Genomic DNA, 26,866 nt, shown 5'->3' with positions numbered 1-26,866 from the left:
TTTCGTTTCGCCCATACCATATTGCACCAGCCGTGGTCATGAGTAGTAGGTACAGTAAAGGTAGGGTAACTCATTTGTTTAGCCGAGTGAGTTTTTCAAACTACCCGCACTTGTGTTGTTTTTGTACTGACTCACTTGCTCATGTAAGATGCAAGAGGTTAATAGGATTGTAAAGCTCAACCTTAAAATTTCATTCTGCTTCCAGAAAATGCTGTAACTATCGAATTCTCGATTTATGAAGTTAGTACTACTATCTGACCACTATTTCTGGTATGCCATGACGTGAAATTTCTTTTTACAAATTTCTCTAACTGAATTTAGTAGCAGATAAGTCTTTTAGTAAATCAATTTCAAAGAAATCTGAGAAGTGATCCACTGTAATAAGGTATTTTACTGGTTTGCCTTTGTGTTCAAAGAAAAACACACCCATAGATACCAACTGAAATGGATAATCAGGTATTTGATGACTGCTTTGGTAACTTTTGTTGACTAGGAGCAAATTTAGTACATGCAGTGCAGTTTTTTACTGTTTCTGTTTCTTTTATGTCGGCTGTTAAAGATGGCCGAAATACTGTATCTCTAGCTAATTTAAAAAAAAAAACTATGCCAGAATAAGCTTTATGTAATTTTAATACAATATGTTTTCTAAAATTTTCAGGAATTAGAATAGAATGATTTTTTAATATCAGTAGTTCATGAATTGTCAACTCATTTTTTCAAGCTATAGAATTGCTTTAATGCATCTGGAACATCTATGTATATTTTTCTTCTTTTGCAATGATGACCTGTTATTCTAATCGCGTTAATTCTTCTTTTTGAGGTTTCCGGAGGGCTACTGGTACTCGACGTGCCTTCTGAATTACTGGAGGTCCCGATTCATCAATTTCAAGCTTGAATTCTCCTGAAAAACTAACCTGGCCATGAAAAATACTGTCATATTTTTTTATGATGTTAAGAGTCAAAACTTATTTCCTTACAAAATTTTACTAATAATAAAAAGCATTTTTTAAAATTTAACTTCACGTAAAAGGAAATTAGTAAGTGAGTATTAAGGAAAAGGAAACTAGTAAGAGCAGGATGCTGACCTAATTTTCCTAATGCCGCCGAAATTCTGCTAATATGAAATATTCCGTAGTAAACATTTAGATGCACTACACTATAATACAATACGAATTATTCAAAAAATAAATTTACAACTGGTGTGCTTGTGTTCATTTTCCACCGCTACGGGGTGTGATAGATTTAGTAGATTATTATTTTTTTAAGTAGCAGCCCCAAAATTTCTTTTTCTGATTTTGCGTGCGAGCGAGAAAGCAAATCGTGCTAGTGCTTCCCTCGGTCGGAGTGAGTGAAGGCGGCATCAATTTCTGAATTAATTACCATTTGTCGCGAAACTGCGCGTCCCCTATCTTTTCTAGACCAAAAACTTTAATCTTATTGCAAGTTGTGTTAAATAGTGTTCTAAATGGCATCAGATGATGAAGTAGACGGTTCATTTGCAGGTAAACCTCCAAAAATCCATTAGCATGTCATAGGTAAGCCGCGAATAGCGGTATCATGTGTTTACTTGCGGTATAAGCAATTAAAAATTAGAAGAATTTGGCTTTTCAGTTGAAGTGTTATCAACAAACAAGCAACAAACGAAAGAACGAGTAATTCAAGCATCTGATACGGTTAAAAAGGTGTAATTGCTATCGGTCCGTTGTAAATATTTTGTGAGTGGCAGGTCGTGACAGAAAAGAACATGCAATTCTGCTCATTACTACTTAACAAAATGGACGCCGCCAAACAAAGGGATTAGTGACCTTAACCGCTAGGAGCGCGCGTGTTTCGAGAAATACTGGGTTCTCGTGGGATTGCCGGTTCGAGACAGGTGTGAAGCATGGTGGCAGTGGTTTGACCAGTTTATTAATTTTTTTTTAGGCGACGAGGACGTGGAAGAAGGTGAAGGTCAGAATGAAAATTCTGGGGAAAGTGATGAAGCTCCACCAAAGGTATTGAAGACTATTGTCAAAATATTTTATTAGCTGTTAATGTTTTTATTTCTGTAGCCAGCTCTGTTTTATTTGTAAACAAAAGTGCTTGATAACACTGGGCTCTTTCTATTGATGATAAATTTAATATTCTCTTGTTAATTTCGTATCTAAATAATACTGGCAATAATAGTGTTTACAAATTAGGTCATATCTGAGCTTCAATAACTTTTTACAGTTAAAACCCAGGTAGTTATGGTAAATATGAGACTTAGTAATGGATCACAGACTTTTGAAAACTATCTGTCTTTAATAAAATGAATCTGTAAAAATGTAATTCTGACTTCATATAAAATAATATAGATTATTAATTTTCTTATTTCATAGGAGGATGATGACTACTCTCCAGAGGATGGTAGAAAGAAGAAAAAGGGGAAAAAAAGAAAGGCCAGAGGAGAAGATAAGAAAGGCAGAAAGAAGAAGAAGAAGAGGAAGAATGAGAGTGAGGATGTAAGTATTTTTTACAAACACTTGAGAGTACAAACTACAACTACAAACAAACTGCAAGAATATGTAGCCTTACTTGTACAATCCTGGTAAGTATTGTATTTAGCTTTTACTTTAGGCTTGAGTCGGTCCTGAACTAAGAACTAAAAAGAATGAATTCCCATCGCGGACCGAAAAGAACTAGTTCCTCGTAAACAATCTTAATTGGTCTTGGTGTCGGTCCGCGCTCCTTTGGCTCCAGAGCTAAAACGGAGCGGGAGCTGGGAGTGAGCGAGTGAACGAGGAAACATATAGGTAAAGAGCGGAGCTCATAATAAAATTGTTTTATTTGCAAACACATTGTAATAAACCAGAAAAAAAAATGATTAAGTAGACCGATTTAGACATTTTGTAGAATGGTATTTGAATAATAATAACCAATATTTTGATACAATGACATGTGATGTCCTTATCTATGAAAAGACTATATGTTTTACTAGAAAATACCAAAGTTATAGCATTTGGGGTGGGTTTTAATGGAAATATTTCACATGAAAGTCAGCTCTGACGCGTATTTTTGTAAAACCCCACCAACAAAATGATTTGGTAAAAAAAAATCGCTAATGGAAATAAATTTAAATCACGCCTATGCTTCAGAGTAATAGTTTATCTATATGGTACATTAGTTTTTTCTTAGAAAATGTAAGCATTTAGACATTAATAAGGCATCGGAAAAACCTCAAAACCATTGAATGGCCAACTTTCTGTTTGCACGCTCTTAATAAAGTAAATTGCATGGTCAACTTAAATGTTGAAATGAAAGGCTGTTTTGTTATGGTTTTTATTAGAAATGTAATGTAATTTTATTTGTTTCAATAAACATACAAATTGAATACACAGATTTAATGACATTCTATGATGGAAACTATTACTTTGAAATGACTGTTATTCTTGTGCTTTACCTTGAAGTATTAATTATTGCCCTGTGTTATGTCATTGAATAGGTAAACGCAATAAGGAAACTATTGCAATAGTCAAAAGACTTTTTAGTACCTACTCATGTGTCATCCTCATCACTGATTGCTCAGTGTGCAGAAAGGGGAGTTATGGGGAACATAGATTTTCCTCTTTTCTTTTGATTGAGTTATTGTAATGTATAACAGGAAATGGATGTAAAAAGTCACCTATGTGTGTTAAAAAAAACAAGAAAGATACGAGTGAGAATACGTGCAAGCGAGCGGGTGTACCCGTGTGTGTATGCGCATGTGAATTAATGGTAATTCATGGGTTATTTATTATTATGGTTATGGTTTATGGGGGCGACTGAAAAACAGTGTGTTAGCCTAGGGACTTTGTTCTGCAAGGCGCAGGCATAAGCTGAGTCGCTTTCCCTTTTAATAGTTTGATTGTATTATTTGTGATGTAATGTACCTGTGTATGTATTTGTGATTTGAATAAATATCTTTTGTTATTATTATTGGTCAAAGGAAAAAGAGTTAAATACACAATATAGCACAGATATACCAAATGTTTCGCTGTCAAACAATACACAGATTTTCGTTTCGCAGAATAACAAGCAGGTGGAAAACTAGATGCATACCCATACGCAGCTAATGAACTGAAGTTGTAATGAAATTAAGAAAATCGTAATGAAACTAAACAATGTTTACAGATTCATAAGAATTTCCTCAGTTTTATCACAATTTTTTAAGTGTATTGCATATTTATTTTAATTTTCACTCAGATAAGTTGTCTCACAGTAATGTTTCACATCTCAGGATTATGCAACTGATTCATTTGGCTTGAAGAAGTAATTCCAGTAATTCGTCGTCGTCTTCTAGAGTAAAATCTCGTGGGAATATCAGGATAAAATAGTCATTGTGTCTTAAGGGCGGTAAATAAGGAATTACGAACGAGAGTCTATTAGAATAGGCTTTAATGAGTCGATGTTCGTAATTCTAGTACAGCCCGTGCGACATACAATGTTTTTCATCACATTTGCGAGTAAAATTTTATATTTGTAAAAGAAAAAATATAATTCTTCCAAATATTGGCGATACCTTAGGCTGTGCTCTTGGCAGCGCCGCCCTCTACCTCCCCCTCCCTTAGCATGCGCCGCAACGTGCGTGTGCATGTAGACCATGTAGTCCTTCAGCAGCGCGCGCAGCAGCATCAGTACGGGCACTGACTCATTTACCGACCTTGGGCTTCATGACAAGACAATGTGTACGCGCAATGACTCATTTACCGACCACGGGTTTCATGAGAAGCACATTAAGGTCGAGGGTTTTATTTGGGGGGTTGCAACCAAGGTAGCCTGCATGTTATGACACTGTTTACGAGCAAGTGTGATGAAAAGTAACTTTGCTATCTACTTATGTATGGTCAAGGACTTTAATTCATGACCCACCATGGAACCTTTTCATAGGAAAAGAAAAGTCATTACGATTTTCGTTGTCAATTAACCTGTCCTCTCCCAGAGGCACAAATTTGTGCCCAAATTCCTTTGATCCTGTTATCCTGGGAGATGACAGATTAATGCGATGTCACTATGACGTTTACTGTGAAATAGTTCCATGGTGGCTGAAGTCCTTGACCGTACTAGCTTTTTTTAATGTAATAAGAAAACTTAGTTCCCATTTATTATAAGCAAAATTAGTACCTAATAGCATAGAGAAGTATACAATTTTAAAAGAATTTATTTCCAATTCAGTCACTGTATTTGGTATTTGTACAAAATAGTAGGTAAACACCTTGATCATGGAAATTTGTCCGTTGTGAATAAAACATTGAATTTTTAAGTAGGACCCCAGAATAAATTCATCTAAACTAAAAAATAACATGACTGGTGTCGCCATAGAGGACGTACACATTTTGTTGTTATACGATACTTTAAAAACAAGTAAGGAATGGCGAAAACGTTTGTATCGATCTCGGAAGTTTACCGTCTTAAGTTTAGCTTAGTTTGTGCTTTAAATTAGTTATTTTTTAATACTAATCGATCGCAAAAAACAAAGATCGGAAAATTGAACCAGGTAAGTCCTCGTGTACTTCATAAAGTATTAATCACGTACGTATTAAGGGGACTTGCGAGGTTAAACATGGCGAAATTGGTGAACATACATGGAACATAGAACCTAGGAGTTATTTGAAGTCGGGTTTTAAAAATCAATGACCACCAATACCACCTTGATGATTAACAATCTAGCACCGTCCGCTTTAAGCGAAACTTCTTTCCACGCACGACTAAATTATGGAACCAGCTTTCTGGGACAGTGTTTCCGGAGCGGTACAACTTAGGGATCTTTAAAAAACGAGCTTATCAATCTCCCAAAGGGCCGGCAACGCACCTGTGACACCCCTCGTGTTGACAGGTGTCCATGGGCGGCGGTGATTGCTTCCCATCAGGTGACCCGCATGCTCGTTTTCCCCCTCTTATATAAAAAAGGATAGGTACCTTCGAAATCGAATCTTATCAATTCATTATTATCTTGATCAACGTCTGTTTGATAGTAATGGACAAAAAAAAAGTCTTTGTTAAAATGTTTTTGCTCACCTTACTTGCATTGTCATCGATGCCAAATTTAAAGCCAAAAATGGATGATGGTGTAGTTAAATTTTTAATAATTGATCTGAAGAAAAATAAATAAAAATAAAATCTTTTATAAAGCAGGGACAATGAGGAGCATTACGTAATTAACTACGGCAATGTAACATAACTTTTACGATAAAATTTTATACTTAATATCCATGTCAATAAGGATTTACGCTTTTCTATAGGATGATGAGTTCGGGTTAGAGATAGAAGCGGAAGGTGACAGCGATTACGCGTTGAGCGCGATGACTTCGAGTAAGAAATCGCGCAAGGGTCGCGGCAGCAAGCACAACACCACACCTTCCACGCCGGCCGCCTCCGACTCCGGCTCTGGTGAGTTGTTGGCTTGAGGCCCTCTTTACATTCATCTCATCATCATTACCGTCATATCAGCCGCAGGACGACGACTGTTGGACATACGCTTCCCCCATAGACCTCCAGTTGCTTCGGTTGGAAGTGGACTGCATCCGCCGCGAACTCGCGGCTTAATAGAGGAGTGTTTGTATACATACGACATCGAAAAAACACCGTTTGAGTACACATATTGCTGATTTTTTACAGGAAGTACCGCCTGGAAAATTTTGTTATTTAGGCATGTAGTAGGCCAGTATAATTATGATCTATTCCGAAAAAAAATCTAGATGTGTCTACTTCACAACCAACATAACGTAAATGCATCTTTTTTATTTGGTCTTTTTTTTCCTTAGACCAGTAGTTTTTTCTGAAAGCTTGTTAAATGCGTTCTCATTTTCATGTTATCACCTGTTAAATCGAATTCTAACCACAATTTATGAAAAAATAGGCAACTGAGACAAGTCATTTCATTAGTTAGCCTCAAAATCTCATACTGATTGCTATTATGATTTATTATAGTTATTGTGGTACACAGTATGCTATGCTAATGGAATTATTGGCGTGCTCTGAAGGTCGCCAGGGCAACGGCCTTAGGCAACGTGACTAGTGTAACAATTATGGCGTATTTGTAGTCGCTATACGGCGACTTTCTGCTCCATTGTTGAGAAAAAGCCGGTTACGTATGACTACCGCAAGACGAACTTAACTCCGTGATTGGATGAACTAGTTTGCCGGCAAAGGTTTGGATGGATTAAATTATGGCATTTATCTATGTTTCAGTATAGAATCGATATTTATAACTCGTTTCGGCTCCATTTATTAATTATAATTATAAGATCCGTTGGTCTTTTGTCAAAGTTTTGGCGAAGTCGCTAATTTTGCAAAATATTACAATTCAATGCCAACAGCACAATCAGAATCTGTAAAATATTTTTTTCAAACCTGTGTAGAATATCATACAACGTGTTATTTCAAAGTCACAGTATTTTATTTGTTAAACATAGGTATAACGGTATAGTGGTAAAAGAAAATATTATAGTCTCGTCATGTTTATTTTTGATTGCCTTTAACTTTAAGCGAACATTCAACAAGTGAAAGGGGAAAATTAATTTCTCCAAGACATGATACATACACTAATATAACGCGGTAATTCAAAAGTAAATATTTTTCTAGTGTAAGAGTATTTACACAAGCGGAGGATTTCATCACTATTTAAATCTTGAAATCTCAATGGTTAATTTTTCTTCAGGCATGCCAACAATCGAAGAGGTTTGCTCCTCGTTCGGTCTTACTGACGTCGACATCCAGTATACTGATGCTGACTTAGAGAATTTGACGTCATACAAGCTTTTCCAGCAACATGTGCGACCGATGCTTGTTAAAGAAAATCCTAAGGTAATTTGACCTACAGCGCTATCATAGACTTGACACGGCTCCAGGAGACGACTAGCAAAATGTTAACAGAACCAGTGTCCTCTCGAGGCGCTATTGTTTGTAGTTACAAAACCCCATATATGTGTTCCCGGGAATGAGTATAATATATTCAATAAGATGGGCTGCGAACACCTAAGAATATCTGTTAGCTAAGTATATTATGTATAAGACTCATCATTATAAAAATAATGAAGGATTGCTGCCTAACCAGTACCCATAAAACAGTACCATGACTAACATGTAATGCACAGCCTAAACCACTGGAGCTATAAATTTTAAATTTAGTAAGCACTAAATAGTTATTTGTATCATAATCACAAGGGAGAAAAATGATGTATTTACAGCGAGGGTGGTACATTGAATCCAGAATGTAGCGAAGTATTCTTAAGTAGAATCCTGAGCGTAATGAGGGATTCAAATGTTAACACCCAAGATGAAAATTATTTGGCTTTCGATTGGCTTATACAACTTTTTACACTGAGCATTAAGAAACTTGAAAAAAAAAACAATTCTAAATATTATTAAAGACCAACCAGCATAGAAAATGGCGTGGTTTTACAATTATCAACTGCAAAAAATTGCATTTGCAAAAAAAAAAAAAAAAACTGAAAAGCCTTAAACAGAATGGGTCGAACTTACCGAATCAATCAGGAACGTTAGTATATTAAAATAAGAAAAACATTATAATTCTTTTTTTCATCAGGTGCCAGTGTCCAAACTGATGATGCTGGTGGCCGCAAAATGGCGCATGTTTTGCGAGATCAATCCGAACCTGGGCGGCGGCACCTCCAACATGGGTTCTGAGGAGAACACAAACACGTCCACTGCGTCTGACTACGTGTCCAAGGGTAGGCCGGGACGTCCGCCTAAGGAGCCTAAGGTAATAGAGAACTAGTATAAAATGTTTGTGATAAATCATAAAATGTTTTGTTGTAATGACGGTATTTGGTGACGGTTTTGTCTTACTTTACTCGAATTTTCTTAAAACAAGTCAAATGACTAGTTTTTGTATATTTTTTTGTAACAATTAAATTATCTGTGTAAATAGCTACAAGTGGAAACTGTTTTGGCTGATATGTTACTGAAATGTCTATATATCTTTGTTATTTTAAGCTGTTTGTTTTCCAACTTAATAAAAAAAAATTAAGTCAAAGACAATTTCGGCTCTAACAAGCACTTATGAATTTATGAATGTCGAAAAAATCTGCTACTGGTATGGAAAAACCTCTGTTGAGAGGTATCCGGCAAGAATGAAATGGCATGGTACAATTTGTTTCAAAACAGATCTATAATAATTATTATAATGTTTTAAAATTTGCGATTTTCACTCATAACTAATATATCTCTGAATTTAATCATGGTTACGATTTATTTGTCGATTCGTCGGATTGTAACCATGGCCACTGCACTGTGGTCGAAACTCGGGACAGTTTTAATTCCTATAATTAAACTTGATTCCTACTCCGATATACACAGATAACTCATTTAAATAACTTGTAATAATGTTCTATAGAATGACGACATCCAAGACGATCCCGAGGAAGAGGAAGAAGAAGAAGCCAGCGACGAAGGCACCCCGGCACCGCGTAAGCGCGGCCGCAAAGCCAAGCACGCCGCCGGCACGCGCGGCAAGCCCGGCCGCAAGCCCAAAGTGCCCACGCTCAAGATTAAGTTCAGCAAGCGGAAGCGCACTAGTAGCGTGAGTTACATGTTTAATATTATATGTTTTGTATTATATGTTTGCTTGGAATGGGTAATGAAATTTATTGTGGCGTGTAGACCCTGTCTGTTTCAAGCGGCAAACGGCTTTTAAGTTTGTAAATCACCGGCTCTTATATCTATCTGTATTCAAAAACTATGCCAGATGTTTTGTTTATGTACTTGAGCTTTTTTGAGCTTATGAGTGCACGCCAAGGCTTGTTTGGGGAGTTAGGTAACATGCTACTTTTGTTTTTTTTTTTTTTTAGCTGTATTCGATTTCTGATAATCATTGAAGCTTTAGAATGTTGGTATACCTGTTGGTATTTTAGTACTTATGTGTTATTGCAGTATCATTGAAAATGCTGAGTTAACTTCATGGTATAAGTTGATGATAGTAAAAATATCTGCATGCAACTTTTTTAAAACTAAAAGTGTCCGACGAATACGTCAGCAAGCGCCGTAGAGTTAGTCTCCTGTCTGCGGCGCGCGGGCGCACCCGCCGGCGCCAGCACTCGCCGCTCCCGCGCCTACTAGCGTTTAGCGCTCCTCAACTCTGTACTTGAAGCAGCCCCTGCTCGGTGTGATCTGTTTGTGACCAAGATAGCGAGACTGGAGATGGAAAGGAGGAGAGAGCTAGAGAGAATGCTGGATGAGTGAGAGTTATGTGTCCCTTGTTTTTTAGTTAGTACATATTATTTTTTGAAGTATCTAATGTAACGCTATAGTGTAACCGTCATGTTGCATGTGAATAGATAAATAAATAAATGATTGCATTACTACCCATTGAAAATAATAAATTTCAGTTTTTTCAAAATTAAATTAGGGGATTTGCATGCTTGTTTTGTGTAAGATGTGAAAATTTATCGTTTATTGTGCTTATTGTGAATATATCATATAGGTACCTTTGTGTACGAACAAGAAAAAGGTGATGGTTTGTCTCGCTTAACAGGCGCTTGCAACGGTGGTGGTGGCAATTATTTGAAAATATGAAAACTGATAGTTTATTTCCCCAAAACCTTATTTAGATCCATTCATCACAGGAGGAAGACCAGGAAGGCAGCGCCGGCGCCAACTCGGATTCTGACGCGGAGTTTGAGCAGATGCTGGCCGAGGCGGAAGATCCGAAGCCGGTCGCTGCGCCCACGGTGTCAGTTAGCGATGACTTGACCCCACCCAAAGAAGAAGAGGGGGGGACACCGGTAAGTAAATAAAACAGTTAAGAAGACTAGATTCTTAAAAATATAGTCCGTCAGTTTTTTTTTTAATCGAATACGTATTTTTTCTTTTGTCAATTAACCGAAAAATTATGGAAATACACTTGGTTAAAATTACGTGTGACGTCACACCTATGTACACTTTCTGCTAATCTTTGTTGTTTGATTGGTTATTGATTCAGTACCATACCATTATTTTACAGTTGAGGCTTCTAGTGATGTTTGTAGTTTTTTTTAACGCATTGCGGTTATAATATTTAAAATAAAGACGATTGATTGGTTCCAGGCCCCCAAAAAGAAAGCAAAGACCAAGATTGGAAACAAGAGCAAAAAGAAGAAGAAGCTAAAGACCACGAATAAATTCCCCGATGGCGCGGAGGGCGAACACGAGCATCAGGATTACTGCGAGGTGAGTAGAATATTTGTTATACTACTTGAAATTCTGGGATAGGGACGATTAAAAGGAACTTCTATAACATTCAGAGATAATGGACTCAACTGTTGACGCGCAGCTCCCTTAAAGTTCAAATTTTGCCTATTGTGCCTCTAGAAAGTTAAGTTTTAGCTACACATGGGTCTATGGGGGTTCGCTGAATCTTTTTCGTAGACCCTCAAATAAGTTGGTGAGACATCAAAAGTTTAAATTGAAATAAATACACCCTACTCACATCATGCGGCCCAGTGTCCTTCATATGCTTATTGCAATGTGACATTTCGATTTTCTCTCGCATAGTCATAAGTGATATGAAGTTTCATGGTCATAAAACAAAAAAAAAAAACAAATTATAGTCATTGTTAGGTACCCTGTTGTAATATAGGATGAAGGAACGTGGTAGTCAATAAGACGCCAGTTGTAGCTGTGCGTAAAAGAACCATTTAATCGAAAGTGCATCTTAGGGTTAACGATTTAATTTGTTAACTTTTGACCGTGCAAGTGGCTTTAAAGAGTACTAAGTAAAACGAGTGTACATTCAGGTGTGCCAACAAGGCGGCGAGATAATTCTGTGCGACACGTGCCCGCGCGCCTACCACCTGGTGTGCTTGGAGCCCGAGCTGGAGGAGACGCCCGAGGGCCGCTGGTCCTGCCCGCACTGCGAGGCCGAGGGCAACCAGGACCAGGACGACGACGACGAGCATCAGGAGTTCTGCAGGTATGGAGAACAAATAAAACACACGCCAGAGGTCTTATTGTCTAACGCACTTGGAATCACATCATCATTTTCATCACTTTCTGTCACCCGGCATAAGACGAGGGTAGAGAGATGGTGAATGCAATCGCGAACGTTAGCAATGAGGCCTCTGGATCCAATTGCATTGCAGTAATATAGGCCAATGGTGAAATGGGCCAGCTTTCTTGCAAAACAGTCAGAACAATGGTATTATCACATTGGTACTCCCTGTTTTGCAAGACGGCTTGCCCATTCCACCAGGTGGACGCTCGCTGCGAGCTCTTGAGAGTCCACGCCTCGGCTGATGTAGTCTGCTGACTAGCGACATTTCATAAAAAATATTAATACTATTTGCTGGCCTTTTATTATTTGAAAGCACTATCAAAATTTCTGAAAAACACCTTATCCAATTTGCAGAGTTTGTAAGGATGGCGGCGAGCTTTTGTGTTGCGACTCGTGTCCATCAGCTTACCATCGATTCTGCCTCAATCCACCGCTCGAGGAAGTGCCAGATGGAGATTGGAAGTGTCCGCGTTGCAGTGTACGTATACGTTTGTTTAAAAATTGTGTCAAATATGCCTTTTGTTGACTATATACACAAGCTCTGATGGTTTGAAGGAGGTGAAGTGCCTCGGTTTTGACGGCCATTATTACTTAAATACGCGCAACACTATTGAATTTTCTAGGCACAGTTGCCTATTACTGTACGTAATTTAGTACAGTTTGATCATCTTATAAATATTGAAATACAACTCTCACAATGACGCTTGTGAAAATAAGTTTAGTCTGTAAAAAAAAAAACTATTTAGTAACTGCTGAAAGGAATTGTTACTTTTATTAATTGAATATTCTCGTCACAGTGCCCAGGTTTGGAAGGCAAAGTGCACAAGATCCTGACGTGGCGTTGGAAGGAGCCGTCGGCCAAGTCCAAGGCGCCGCGCTCTCGGGAGTTCTTCGTCAAGTGGCACGAGAGCTCCTACTGGCATTGCAGCTGGATTTCCGAACTTCAGGTAAGAAAAATAAACGTTAAAACGTATAAAATTTAACGTAGGTAGTCAAGTTCATTAATTCATTAAGGCGCCGTATGACTTTAACTGTTTTCCATTTTTGCCGATTAAAAAAAAAATGATGTTCTCAGCTCACTGTAAATTTAAGTTGTAAACAAAGTTAAGTTGATCACCGTTACTACACTACAAAGCGTCAAAATATCGTGGATCTACAGAACTATTAATTTACAGAAGGTACAAATATAAATAAAAATAATATAAAATTATAACCTTCTAATTCCAGTTGGACGTTTTCCATCCGCTCATGTACCGCTACTACATGCGTAAATATGACAACGAGGAACCGCCCAAGTTGGAGGAACCCTTGGACGAACGCGACGGACGGTACAAGAGGCTCAAAAGCAAGCAAGAACAAGATTCCGACGATAAAATGCTCGAGGAGCGATATTACAGGTCAGTGGTAACAATATGGTAGAAATATATCTTGGACGTTCTTAGTCTGTGGGAAATATATCTGAGGCGTTCTTAGTCTATGGAAATATCATCTGATTGGAAGTTTACTTATGGATCCCTTTCTTTTCAGATATGGTGTAAAGCCCGAATGGTTAATAGTCCACCGCGTGATCAACCACCGCACTTCCCGTGACGGCACTACATACTACCTGGTAAAGTGGCGAGACCTCTCTTACGATCAGACCACTTGGGAGTCCGAGCACAGTGAGATCGCGGGGTTGAAACAGGCAGTAGAATATTATCAGGTTAGTTAAGTTCATTATTATTACACATTGAGTTACGTTACACCATCAAGTAGAATGGCTATTGGAACCGCTCACGTTTCCATATCTAATATGTTAATAATTATTTCAGGATATGCGCAACTACATCACTTCGGAAGGAAAAACAAAGGGAAGTAAAGGCAAAAAAGCCGGGCGTAAGAGTAAGAACCGTGATGTTATCGATGAAGACGAGAGTAGCAGCGGGCAACAGATCAAAATGGCGGGACGCAAGTACTGCCCGCCGCCGGATCGGCCGACAACTAACCTTAACAAGAAGTACGAGGACCAGCCGCCTTTCGTGTACGAGACTGGTATGCAGTTACACCCCTACCAGCTGGAGGGACTCAACTGGTTGCGCTACTCCTGGGGACAGGGCATCGACACCATCCTCGCCGACGAAATGGGGCTCGGAAAGACCATCCAGACAGTAACCTTCCTCTACTCCCTGTTCAAGGAGGGACACTGCAAAGGACCCTTCCTGGTTTCCGTACCACTTTCGACTATCATCAATTGGGAGAGAGAGTTCGAACTGTGGGCCCCCGATCTGTACTGTATCACGTACGTCGGCGACAAAGACTCTCGCGCGGTCATCAGAGAGAACGAGCTGACGTTCGACGACAATGCGAGCAGGGGCGGCCGACCGTCCAAAATTAAGTCTCAAGTGAAGTTTAATGTTTTGCTCACTTCGTACGAATTGGTTTCCATCGACGCCACATGCCTTGGTTCCATTGACTGGGCCGTGCTAGTCGTTGATGAAGCGCATCGCTTGAAGAGCAATCAATCTAAGTTCTTCAGACTGCTCGCCGGATACCACATCAACTACAAACTTTTACTCACCGGCACTCCCTTACAAAACAACCTCGAAGAGTTGTTCCATCTTTTGAACTTCTTGAACAAAGAAAAATTCAACGAACTCGCCGCGTTCCAGAACGAATTCGCGGACGTCTCGAAAGAGGAGCAAGTCAAGAGGCTTCACGAAATGCTGGGACCGCATATGCTGCGGCGACTGAAGGCCGACGTGCTAAAGAACATGCCAACCAAATCGGAATTTATCGTTCGCGTGGAACTGTCTCCCATGCAGAAAAAATATTACAAATACATCTTGACGAGGAATTATGAGGCTCTCAACCCGAAAAGCGGAGGTCAGACCGTCTCGCTGCTCAACGTGATGATGGACTTGAAGAAATGCTGCAATCATCCTTATCTCTTCCCCGTGGCGGCTGAGGAGGCGCCGCTGGGCACGCACGGAAACTACGACACACAAGCTCTGATCAAAGCTTCAGGAAAACTCGTGCTTCTAGCTAACATGCTGCAAAAACTTAAAGAGCAGGGCCACAGAGTTCTCATCTTCTCACAGATGACAAAGATGTTAGACATTCTCGAAGATTTCTTAGAAGGCGTCGGATACAAGTACGAAAGAATTGATGGCGGCATCACCGGCACGACTCGTCAGGAAGCCATCGACAGGTTCAACGCCCCAGGCGCTCAACAGTTCGTGTTCTTGCTTTCGACTCGCGCCGGTGGGCTGGGTATCAATTTGGCTACCGCCGACACCGTCATCATTTATGATTCCGATTGGAATCCTCACAACGATATTCAAGCGTTCTCCCGCGCCCATCGTATCGGGCAGGCCAACAAGGTGATGATATATCGGTTCGTCACGCGCAACAGCGTGGAGGAGAGAGTCACACAGGTCGCCAAGAGGAAGATGATGCTGACTCATCTGGTCGTGCGGCCCGGCATGGGCGGCAAAGGCGCCAACTTCACAAAACAGGAGCTGGACGACATCCTAAGGTTCGGTACGGAGGAACTGTTCAAAGAGGAGGACGGGAAAGAGGAAGCGATTCACTACGACGACCGAGCCGTGTCCGAGTTGCTGGACCGCTCCAAGGAGGGCATCGAGTCCAAGGAGTCGTGGGCCAACGAGTACCTGAGCTCGTTCAAGGTGGCCAGCTACTCCACCAAGGAGGGCGATAACGAAGAGGAGGTCGACACCGAGATCATAAAGCAGGAGGCGGAGAACACGGACCCCGCGTACTGGATCAAGCTGCTGCGGCACCACTACGAGCAGCATCAGGAGGACCAGGCGCGCACGCTCGGCAAGGGCAAGCGCGTGCGCAAACAGGTCAACTACAACGACGGCAGCGTCGCGCAGACGGAGAACCGCGAGGACTCCACCTGGCAGGAGAACGGCTCCGACTACAACTCGGACTTCAGTCAGGGCAGCGAGGACGACAAGGAGGACGACGACTTCGACGAGAAGAACGACAACGGCGACCTGCTCAGCCGGCGCAGCAAGCGGCGCCTCGAGCGGCGCGAGGAGCGCGACCGGCCGCTGCCGCCGCTGCTGGCCCGTGTCGGCGGCAACATGGAGGTGCTCGGCTTCAACGCGCGCCAGCGCAAATCCTTCCTCAACGCCATCATGCGCTACGGCATGCCGCCGCAGGACGCGTTCAACTCGCAGTGGCTCGTGCGCGACCTGCGCGGCAAGTCCGAGCGCAACTTCAAGGCCTACGTCAGCCTGTTCATGCGGCACCTGTGCGAGCCCGGCGCCGACAACGCCGACACCTTCGCCGACGGCGTGCCCCGCGAGGGGCTCTCGCGACAGCACGTGCTCACGCGCATAGGCGTCATGAGCCTCATCCGCAAGAAGGTGCAGGAGTTCGAGCACATCAACGGCTACTACAGCATGCCCGAGCTCATCCGCAAGCCGGTCGAGCCCGTCAAGATCGCCGGTGCTGCTGACAGCGCCGCGCCCTCCCCCGCGCCCTCCTCCGCCACGCCCGCCACCTCCGCCGCGCCCTCCCCCGCGCCCGCCACCGCCTCCGCCGCCGCCTCCGCTGCCGCCCCCGCCCCGCCGCAGACCACTCCTGCCGCGACGCCCCCGGACAAGGAAGACAAGGACGAACCGCTCAAAGATGACAAGTCCGACAAGGAGAAAGACGAACCCATGGACACCACCGAGAAAGATGAATCGGATAAACCCGCCGAAGACGCTGTGAAAGAGGAACCCGTGGAGACTAAGGAGCCCGAGCGCCGCATGTCCGTAGACGAGGAACCACCTAAAGAAGACGAGAAAACTGAGGAAAAGAAGGAGGAAAAGGATGAAGACAAGGAGAAACCCAAAGAGGAGATCAAGGAGGAGGATAAGAAAGAGGACGTGAAGAGCGAGAAAGCGGACTCCGAAGCCTCCGAGAAACCGAGCAAGGAAGACAAAAAGGACGAGGAAGACGACGACGTTGTCTTAGTTAAAGAAGAGGAAGATCTCAAAGTTGAGCGACGCAAGTTCATGTTCAATATTGCTGATGGTGGTTTCACAGAATTGCATACGCTGTGGTTAAATGAGGAACGTGCAGCGGCACCGGGGAGGGAATATGAGATCTGGCACCGCCGCCATGACTATTGGCTGTTAGCCGGTATTGTTACCCACGGTTACGGCCGCTGGCAGGACATACAGAATGACCTTCGCTTTGCCATCATCAACGAGCCGTTCAAAATGGACGTTGGGAAGGGTAACTTCCTTGAAATCAAGAACAAGTTCCTGGCTAGACGGTTCAAAGTAAGTTATTTCTTATTTAATTTTGCCACCTATTTATAAAGTAGAGCATCACTACATTTTTAAACCATCTCCTGTTACAACATTACATTAAACTTAAACAGGAAACAAATTAAATTAAGGCATTCGTATTCCACATAAAATGGCAGATAATATTACTGACCATATTGTCTTTTATTTGTAATGTTTTGATAGTGAGATGCATTGCTATTCCAAAGTGCTGTGCTGAAAAACAACGCCTTGTTTGCCAGTTACTCCTTCGTCAACCGTATTAACAAAACCGTGAATTTTGGGTTTTGGATATTAGATCGTCAATATTTGTCATGTGTATAACGGGAATGTAACGATTCGAATTGTTTCCCAACAGCTTTTGGAGCAGGCGCTGGTGATCGAGGAACAGCTGAGACGCGCTGCGTACTTGAATCTAACTCAGGATCCGAACCATCCAGCCATGTCCCTCAACGCGCGCTTCGCCGAAGTGGAGTGTCTCGCCGAGTCACATCAGCACCTGAGCAAGGAGTCCTTGGCCGGCAACAAGCCTGCTAACGCCGTACTACACAAGGTAAGTCCACAAACCTAAATCCGCATTCACATTTATCTGTCGTGTTGTGTTGTGATGCTCTCTCTCTCTCTCTCTCTCTCTCTCTCTCTCATAAAATGTGTGAAACCGATACCGTTCTGATGCGTCACGACACAATACGTCTGATAATGTGAATGCGGCTTAAGAGCGTGCAAACGAAAAATTGCCCATTCAGCGATTTTGAGGTTTTTCAAATGCCTTATTAATGTCTAAATGCTTACGTTTTTTAAGGAAAAACTAATGTAACATATAGATAAACTCTTACTCTGATGTATAGCGGTAATTTCCATTTATTTCCGTCAGCGATTTTTTTTTGCCATATCATTTTGTTAGTGAGGTTTTACAAAAATACGCGTCAGAGCTGTCTTTCATGTGAAATATTTCCATTATAACCCACCACAAACAGTGTAACTTTAGTATTTTATAATAGGAAATATAGTCTTTTAAGACATAGGGTCATCATATGTATCAAAATATTAGTTATTATTATTCAAATACCATTCTTCAAAAAGTCTAAATCGGTCTACTTCATCATTTTTTATCTCATTTGTTGTGATGTATTTGCCAATAAAACAATTTTATTATAAATCTACAGGAAATGTTTAGTCTGTAATATTTTTTTCAGCGCTTAATAATAGCTCATTTAAGTTTGACAATTTTCTAAACTTGGGTCTTAAATCGATTATATAACCGCGCGCGTTATTAGTTACGACTCAGAAAGCGCCGGGCTCTCCCAAGGAACGGACGTATCGCTCTGCGCTCTCCGCAAGGTTATCAACCTTTACTGCAAACACCCGATAGATATAGCGTGTCCGCAATTGCTTGATACTTGATAAGTAATTTTACATGTTAAAATTAAATGTTTTAAATTTTCGCAATTTTCACTCAAACTAATACGGGTAGATGCATTTTACATTTCACAAGCATTTATTTAACTTGCCATATTAGTATGTATGTTAGTATGTAGTGTGTAAGTATTAACTAAATTTGACCCACTTCCTGATTTTTGATTGAGATGAAACTTTGCGTGCATGTGTGAATAAAATGACAATGTAATATTATTATTATGACATGAAGCTGATCTGATGATGGAGCTGGAAGGTAACCACAAGAGCTCTGTAATAAAACGACATAACCCCATCGAGTTTGGGCTCATTAGATTTGTCTTGACGAGTCCTAGGTGGTAACCAGGGACAAAAGTACAGTCAGCAAAAAAATATTGTATTAAAAAATTAAATGTAACTTAAAGTTATTAAAGCTTTTATTTAACTTGCCCTGTTAGTATGTTTGTTAGTATGATAGTGAGTATGATATAAAAGTAAATAAAATCTTGTTGTACAAGTAAAAGTCTTATATTCTTAGATATGGGTAATAAACGAAAATCATTTGGGATGAAAAAACACAGTACTGTTAACACAGTATGAGCTGCTTAGAAAAGGTTATTCATCATTATTAATTACCATTACTGTAAATCCAAGATAGAAATCTAGTTCCATAAATATATTTTTTTGTTAAATTCACTCCAAATCGGAATTAAAGTTACTGTAAAATTACTGTTTTTGGTTTTAAGATAACATTTTTTTATCAGGTACTATACTACCATTAAAAGGTTATTTATCAATACTAATTCCCATTACTGTACATTCAGGATTAGGGCTTGCACTATTCGGTAACTTTTATTATCCGGATATTTCGGATATTTGAAATCTCAGTATCCGGATATCCGGTTATTTTGAATAATTTGAATAATTTTCCAAATATTTTAAAAAACGCTAAAATCAATTTTAAATTTGTTTCATCAGACGAATCGTGCGTGTTAGTTAATTAACTTAATCACTGATTGTCTTATACGCACGTAAAAATCATTATTTTGTCACTTTAATGAGTGAAATAACTTAAAAACACTTTATAACTTCTCTGTCTTCTGCTTGTTGTTATTTTGCCTTACGGACCAAGAACCCACGACAGCCAGACCTTCGTTATATTTTAAAGGCTGAAAGTTTTTTTTTATGCAAGGTGTTAATTTTTAATATAACTGAAAACCGGAAAGCACTTTGCTCAGAAATACTCAGAATCGAGAGTAGATTCGATTCATCATGTCAGCCGAAAGACGTCCACTGCTAGACTTAGGCCTCGCCCAAGGCTCTCCGCTCAGACCAGTCTTGTGCTTTCCGCATCGAACGCAATTCAGCGATCTTAACCAGGTCGTCGCTCCATCTTATTAGAGGCCTACCGACGGCTCGTCTCCCGCTCCGCGGACGACATTCGAGAACCTTCTAACCCCATTGGCCATCAGTCCTGCGAGCACGCTCACTGCCACTTCAGTTTCGCAATTCTTCGGGCTATTTCGGTAACTTTAGTTCTACTGCGGATATCATCATTTCTGACTCTATCCCGTAGAGAAACCTCGAGCATAGACCTCTCCATAGCCCTTTGAGTGACTTTGAGCTTCCTAATGAAGCCCATCGTTGGCGCCCACGTCTCAGATGTCATCACTGGCAACACACACTGGTCAAAGACTTTTGACTTCGAACATTGCGGTAATTTGGCCGAAAAGACACTGCAAAGTTTCCCGAATGCTGCCCAGCCGAGTCGGATTCGACGAATGATCTCTTTCTCGAAGTTAGACCTACCTAACTGGATCGTTTGTCCCAGGTGTACATAGTCGTCAACAACTTCGAGCGCAGAGCCTCCGACTATTACGGAAGCTGGCACAACATTAGACATGACTTTCGTCTTGTCCATGTTTATTTTTAAGCTAACTCGGTCGGAAACAACTCTGCTGAGGTCAACGAGCATAGCACTGAGGTCCTCCATAGTCTCAGCCATGACTACAATATCGTCGGCGAATCGAAGGTGAGTGAAGTACTCCCCATTATTGTTAATGCCTCGTCCTTTCCAGTCCAGAACCTTAAAATCATCTTCCAATCCAGCGGGGAACAGTTTCGGAGAGATCACATCTCCTTGTCTGACTCCCCGCTGCAAAGGAATAGGCTTCGTGCTCTGGTCCTGTAGTCGGACTATAACGAAGGATTATAACGATACTATAACGAAAGTCTGGCTCTTGCGGGCTCTTGCTCTATTATAAGAATAAATAACACAATACAATACAAGGCGTATTGTATTGAACACCAAAAAACATTCATTATAAAATGAAATCAGAACATAAAAGGTAGGGTAGGAGACGAGAAAACAGGGGTCTAATCCCTAACAAGCGATCTCTTCTTCTACCTTCTTATTCGACCTGACAATGTTATTAACATAGAATCAAGAAAAAAGGTGATCAAAGCAGGTGTGTGTAATGTAAGGTAAAAAATATATAGAAGATTGAAAAAATACATAAAATATAATAATATCGTCGCACATTCACTGCCAAGATCGGATACGTCAGTCACCTGAGAGCACACCAGCGCCGCTCTCAGCAGTAGGAAGTAGTCACTGTAGCCGAATACGGCCGGGAGATTATTATTATTATTAATAAAATAAACACATACATTACTTACATACACATTTACCAAAAATTCATCACCGCCACTCCCAAACAAGATGTTAAGAATGAACCTAACTAATAAGTATTGCATGTAAACTTTCCTAATACAAAAAGAAATGTATCTGTGTGTATGCATACACTACACTAACCTCTCACAATGCGCGAGCGCGCGCTTAATATCAGATATTCGAATTATCCAAATTATCCGGATAATGAAGAGCTTCCTATCCGGATTTGAAAAAGGGCGGATATCCGGATAATATGGATATCCGGTTATCCGGATTGCAAGCCCTATTCAGGATCAATAATAAATACGTTTTTGTGTTAAATTTAATCCAATTCGGATTTATGATAACATTACTTTCTTGATTTTAAGATTCCATTTATTTTCAGACGGAAAATAGAACAGGCTGAAATGTCGAATATACCTAATCATGAGATTTCTATAAGTCCCAATATGTAAAATGTATGACGCATTTTCAACTTTAAAAAATTAGATTTTGCCACAATTTTATTCAGTAATAATACTTTTGTCTAATTTGCACAGTATTTTATTAGGTACGTACCAAGTGAAATCATATAAAATGAAGATTAATGTTTATTAAACATTCCAGGATACTACTCAGTTTTGATAGACTGTCTCCGAACATGTACGATAGCTAATGAAATTCCTGTTACTAAAATGTCATTGGACTCCGTAGTCCATTAAATTAGACGCCTTACGCATTGTTAATAATCTACTCCCAGAGAAGTCGACTCCATCTGATCTAAGGACTCCATCTTAAAACCCTCGCTTCGCTCGGGAGTTAACGCACGACACCCTCGCTGCGCTCGGGAGTTAAATCTGGAGTCCTTCGTTACGCTCAGGATTCAATACCGTACCCGTGACATAATAAAGTGCTTTATCCCCGTAGTGTACAATCTACTAATAGTATTTTATGCAATTGTTACATAAAGAGGGTCTTGAAACCATAGTGTGGGTTAACGATACCAGCGAAGTGAATATCGTTATAGCATCACACGAGTGTTTTAAGGCCTAATTATGTAAAATTTCATACAATATTTTATATACACGTACACATTATCGCCGAAATATATATATATATATATATATATATATATATATATATATATCGGGGATTTCGGAATTGCTCGTTTAAAGATATTAGATAATAATAATAATATAATAATAATATCATGGAACACTTCACACCAATTGACCTAGTCCCAAACTAAGCAAATGAAAATAATTATGAGCAATGATGATAAAATATTCATTTATTTACTAATTATTACGTGCCCTCACACAGTATACCATCATATGCGTAAGAAACATTGAAACTAAATATTTTGCGCGCACTGAAAAATTAAATTTTTATTGCCAGCTTTTTTTACTGACTGTAATTTTTATACGTTGTTGCCATCTAGGGCCAAAGTACTTGTCAAGACGAATCAAACGAGCCCAAAGTCGATGTGGTTATATAGATTTATTACAGAGTTCCTACGGCCACCTTCCAGCTCCATCATCAGATCAGGCTTCATAAATCATAATAATATACTGCATTGTCATTTGATTTACACACGTATGTAAAATTTTAACTTGATCTGAAAACGCATATTTAGTCAAGTTTAGCTTCCAAAATTTTATCCATACCTACTAATAACTAACGTACTAACAGGGCAAGATAAGTAAAAAGCTTGTAAGTAATAAAATAAATTATTATGTTAAGGAATAAAAATATTTATATCGCAACAATTTTTTTTCTTAATTTTACTACGACGAAAAATGTACAACGATCAAGATGTGTTTAATGTTTCGGCAACGCTCGCATCGTACGCACACAGCAAACCTTTGTAGTGTGCGGGCGAAACACGGGCCGCGGGAAGGAGATCGCGCCAGTGACGAGTTGGGACAAAATGTTTGCGCGCTCTTAACACATACAGACCAGTGCACAGTGTGGAGTTAACAACCCGGAGAGAGAGAAAAGGATGGATGTCTTGAGATTACGTTAAGTTTCTACGACAAATCGAAGTACCTTATTATGTTTTTATTATCCGACAATTATTCAACTGGATGGCAAATGAGCAAGAGGGTCTCCTGATGGTAAGAGATTACCACCGCCCATAGACACCTGCAACACCTGGGGGATTGCAGATGCGTTGCCAAGACTAAGCCAAGCCTAAGACACACACACACAGACAGACAGATGTGCAAGTTGCGGAAAGTTTCCAAAAAGTTGGAAAAATTCTCGGAAATTTCCGGAAATTGTCACATGAAATATAGGAAATTTAAATTTAAGAAATTGAAACTTTCGATCCCCATACAAAATTTAAAGAAGTTTCGGATATTTTCCTACATGAAAAATTCCGCAATTTTGGAAAGTTTCCTTTGGCACATCAGTGGGAGAGACAGATGGATAACAAAATGATGATATATTAGAGAGAAGTCTATAATCAAAGGAGGTACATAACTAATTCACATTTTTCACTTCCTTTTATCCAAAGTTACACCCGCGCGGCGCTGGACACGTCGCTAGTTATGCTCATATATGTATAACGTCTATTAACTGTTCTTCACTTTACATATTGATGAAAACAGCAAATAATCAATCATATAAATAAATACCGAGGGACAGACACGCTCGGTTTTCATCATATCATCCGCTTCGATACACAAAACCGTGTGTAACCTTGTGTTTTGTACCCAGGTGCTGAACCAACTGGAGGAGCTACTGTCTGACATGAAGTCGGATGTTTCCCGCCTCCCGGCCACGCTGGCGCGCATCCCGCCCGTAGCACAGCGGCTCCAGATGTCGGAGCGGTCCATCCTCAGCCGGCTCGCCGCCACCGCTGGCAACCCCGTGCCCCAAGGTACAACTCATTTATTTTTCATCACACATGCTCGTCAATGATGTTACGAAATTCGTATCGTATCGCCGACGCTAATATTATTTAATACGAAAGTGAGAGGGACGGTACGGTACGAGAAGTACTTTGACATTCGAATTTTGTATTGACGGGCAGCCATTATTTTATTCAATTGTTTTGTTAGCGTCTTTCTCTTGCAGAGCTATGACGTGTTTAGACACAAAATACTTAATTATTTTTTTTTGCATTTTTTTCCTCACTATGTGATGAAAATCATTATGTGAATCACGGGCAGTAAGGGCGATTACAAACTCGAGTCATTGAAAGCCTTCCGCCTTCGGCGTCGGGCTTCTACTAGACTCGTTAGTAATCTCCTTCTTACGGCTCTTAATGCACAATGTACTATTTATTACAGGGCCTAAGCCTAAAACAATAGTGTAACTATTTATATCATTATGTTATATTTACCATTCTCATTCACCTGTGCACTAATTACCGTGTTAAAATAAAATTGATAAACTGAAGCAATTACTTTGCTCACCCGCGATCTTATGATAGTTACGTTTATGCAAAGAATGTGTGTTCATGCAGTTCCTCCACCTCCACACTGTAAGAACACACACAAATCCAACCATCACCATCGCAATATATTGTATTCCGATCCAATTTAAATGACAAGCGTAAACAACGCCATTAACCCGACCATAGATAGACATTTAGGGGCTTTTTCGCCATCCATTGATTAGTGTTAACTGACGGTTAAATGTGATGCCGTCCCCGTCTATTCGAACCAAACAAATAGAGACGGCATCACATTTAACCGTCAGTTAACACTAATCAATGGATGGTGAAACAGCCCCTTGGTGATGTGAAAACCTAACCTATTGCAAAATAATTAATCTGTTCAGTAAATCGATTATTTATTAATTGAATAGATCACGTATCACGTATTTTTGTCTATTTTATTATTTACAATACTTGATTTAATTCCAAAGACGGTTTATTCAATTATAAAAGCAGTAACATTTTTTTTAATTTTAAGGAAAGTAAATAAAAATCGCTTATTCATCCGTGCATTAATCGATTTACGCTAGTCTATGCTACTACAGATTATACACATGTTTCAATCAAGTAATAACGAGAGATTTTGACGAAGATTTTTCAAATGAAAAATAAATATTGAAATAGTGAATTTTGTTGAGGAAAGTGATTAGACATCTAGTTAAAAGACAAGAATTATAGATAAATGTGTTATGGATTCGATCCAGTGGGTGTTTACACAAGAATTTTGTTGAAATCGGTTTGTTTACACTTAATAAATTGGATTGGTATAACGTATACACTGACACGTTTCGAACTCGACTCAACCATAGTTCATCTTCAGAGCAACCCAACCATTTACCATGCTACCAGATGTTGTAAAGAGTCACGCCTGATTTAATCAAAATCTCGACTTGTTCCGCCCCAAAGTCAAGCTGTGCAAATAGCCGCGACAGCGTTGATTATTTACAGCCGTGCAGTTAATTTTCCCACCCTTTATCCGTGTCACTATTGCAAGGGAAAAGTGTCATAGTAATTAGACCGGTGCACAGATAAGTGAGAATAGCCGATGTGTATTATCCTGCCTATAGCATATTATGAATAAAATGCATTCGTTCCGAGAACATGGAAACAAGTGAACGTTATCCGCTTTTAGATTTATCGCGTTCAGTGCCCGCGTCAGCGTATTATATAAGTGTACTTGTATTCCAGCGCAAATGGCGCAGTTCCCGGGCGGGTTCCAGCCGGGCGGCGCGCTGCCCGGCTTCGCGCCGTCGGCGGCCGCGGCTGCTAACTTCTCCAACTTCCGCCCGCAGTACTCCGTGCCCGGACAGCCCGCCGCCACGCCTTCTAATGTAATTATATTACCTACACGCCGCTAGATACTGTATACATTTTCTTCCATTAATTGACTATATATTTATTTTTATCCTGATTCTGGTATCGTAAAATTTTAAAATATCGAAGGTTCCTTAGTAGTTTTTGACTTAAAAAGATTAATGATGTTGCTGCTGTATTTAAAATGAGTATTTCTTTTTCAGAAAACATAAACCCGTGTTATTGATACACCGCTATCGAATTGGCCACCAACAGGTAATGAAACAGAGATATAATTTGCTAAACATAGACACTGTATTTAGACTTTTTCTAATGTTGATTATTTGTTTCAGTGAGCGGATAATTGGTCGCATAGATAAATATTCTAGATGTAAGCTTTCCAAGATTCCTGTTCCAGTTGGGTTAATGAAGTGATAACACTATAGTGATTGATTAGTGCAGTTATGTTAGGTAACATATGGCATTTGACAGACTCTCACAATACTATTTATTTCATCCTGATCTGTATGATGTCGATAATATTATATAATGTAAGTGATTGTGGATTTTTGTTTTTATGAATTCATTATTTTTGATTTACCAAAAATGAGAAATGAATAAATCATATTATTAAGTCTTAATCATGGAATTATTTAGAGCTCAAACGAGCGCATTTTTTTTTTGAGTTGCGCGTTGCATAATTCGGTTTCATATAAAACCGTTCATGCATATTGCATACTGGAGTCATGTGAAACCGAATGAGGCGTAAATAACGCGACTCCCAATACGGAAAACAGTGGCCCGGT

At 40.0% G+C, this 26,866-nt stretch overlaps 1 protein-coding gene across 2 annotated transcripts; it reads left to right on the top strand.

Annotated features, from left to right (window-relative positions):
• The first annotated feature begins 1,310 nt into the window (after positions 1–1,310).
• Positions 1,311–26,701, top strand: Mi-2 (chromodomain-helicase-DNA-binding protein Mi-2 homolog). 2 transcript variants are annotated; one of them, XM_074088212.1, is made up of 20 exons: positions 1,311–1,502; positions 1,924–1,994; positions 2,361–2,483; positions 6,240–6,387; positions 7,658–7,803; positions 8,546–8,722; positions 9,356–9,541; positions 10,584–10,742; positions 11,044–11,166; positions 11,733–11,908; positions 12,344–12,467; positions 12,787–12,936; positions 13,217–13,386; positions 13,517–13,691; positions 13,801–17,268; positions 17,633–17,827; positions 24,044–24,206; positions 25,956–26,098; positions 26,285–26,336; positions 26,414–26,701. In XM_074088212.1, exons 1-19 carry the CDS (start codon positions 1,466–1,468, stop codon positions 26,291–26,293), a joined length of 5,943 nt encoding a protein of 1,980 aa, XP_073944313.1. In that variant the 5' UTR covers positions 1,311–1,465; the 3' UTR covers positions 26,294–26,336; positions 26,414–26,701. The 2 variants fall into 2 exon arrangements, with proteins under 2 accessions (XP_073944313.1, XP_073944312.1); XM_074088211.1 differs by having other exon boundaries at positions 10,569–10,742.
• Positions 26,702–26,866: the final 165 nt, after the last annotated feature.

This window comes from Choristoneura fumiferana, chromosome 5 (genome assembly GCF_025370935.1).
Source record: "Choristoneura fumiferana chromosome 5, NRCan_CFum_1, whole genome shotgun sequence".
In the NCBI taxonomy this organism is placed as follows: domain Eukaryota; kingdom Metazoa; phylum Arthropoda; class Insecta; order Lepidoptera; family Tortricidae; genus Choristoneura; species Choristoneura fumiferana.
Note: the sequence above shows the minus strand (reverse complement) of the source record. Positions and strands in the feature narration are given on the sequence as shown.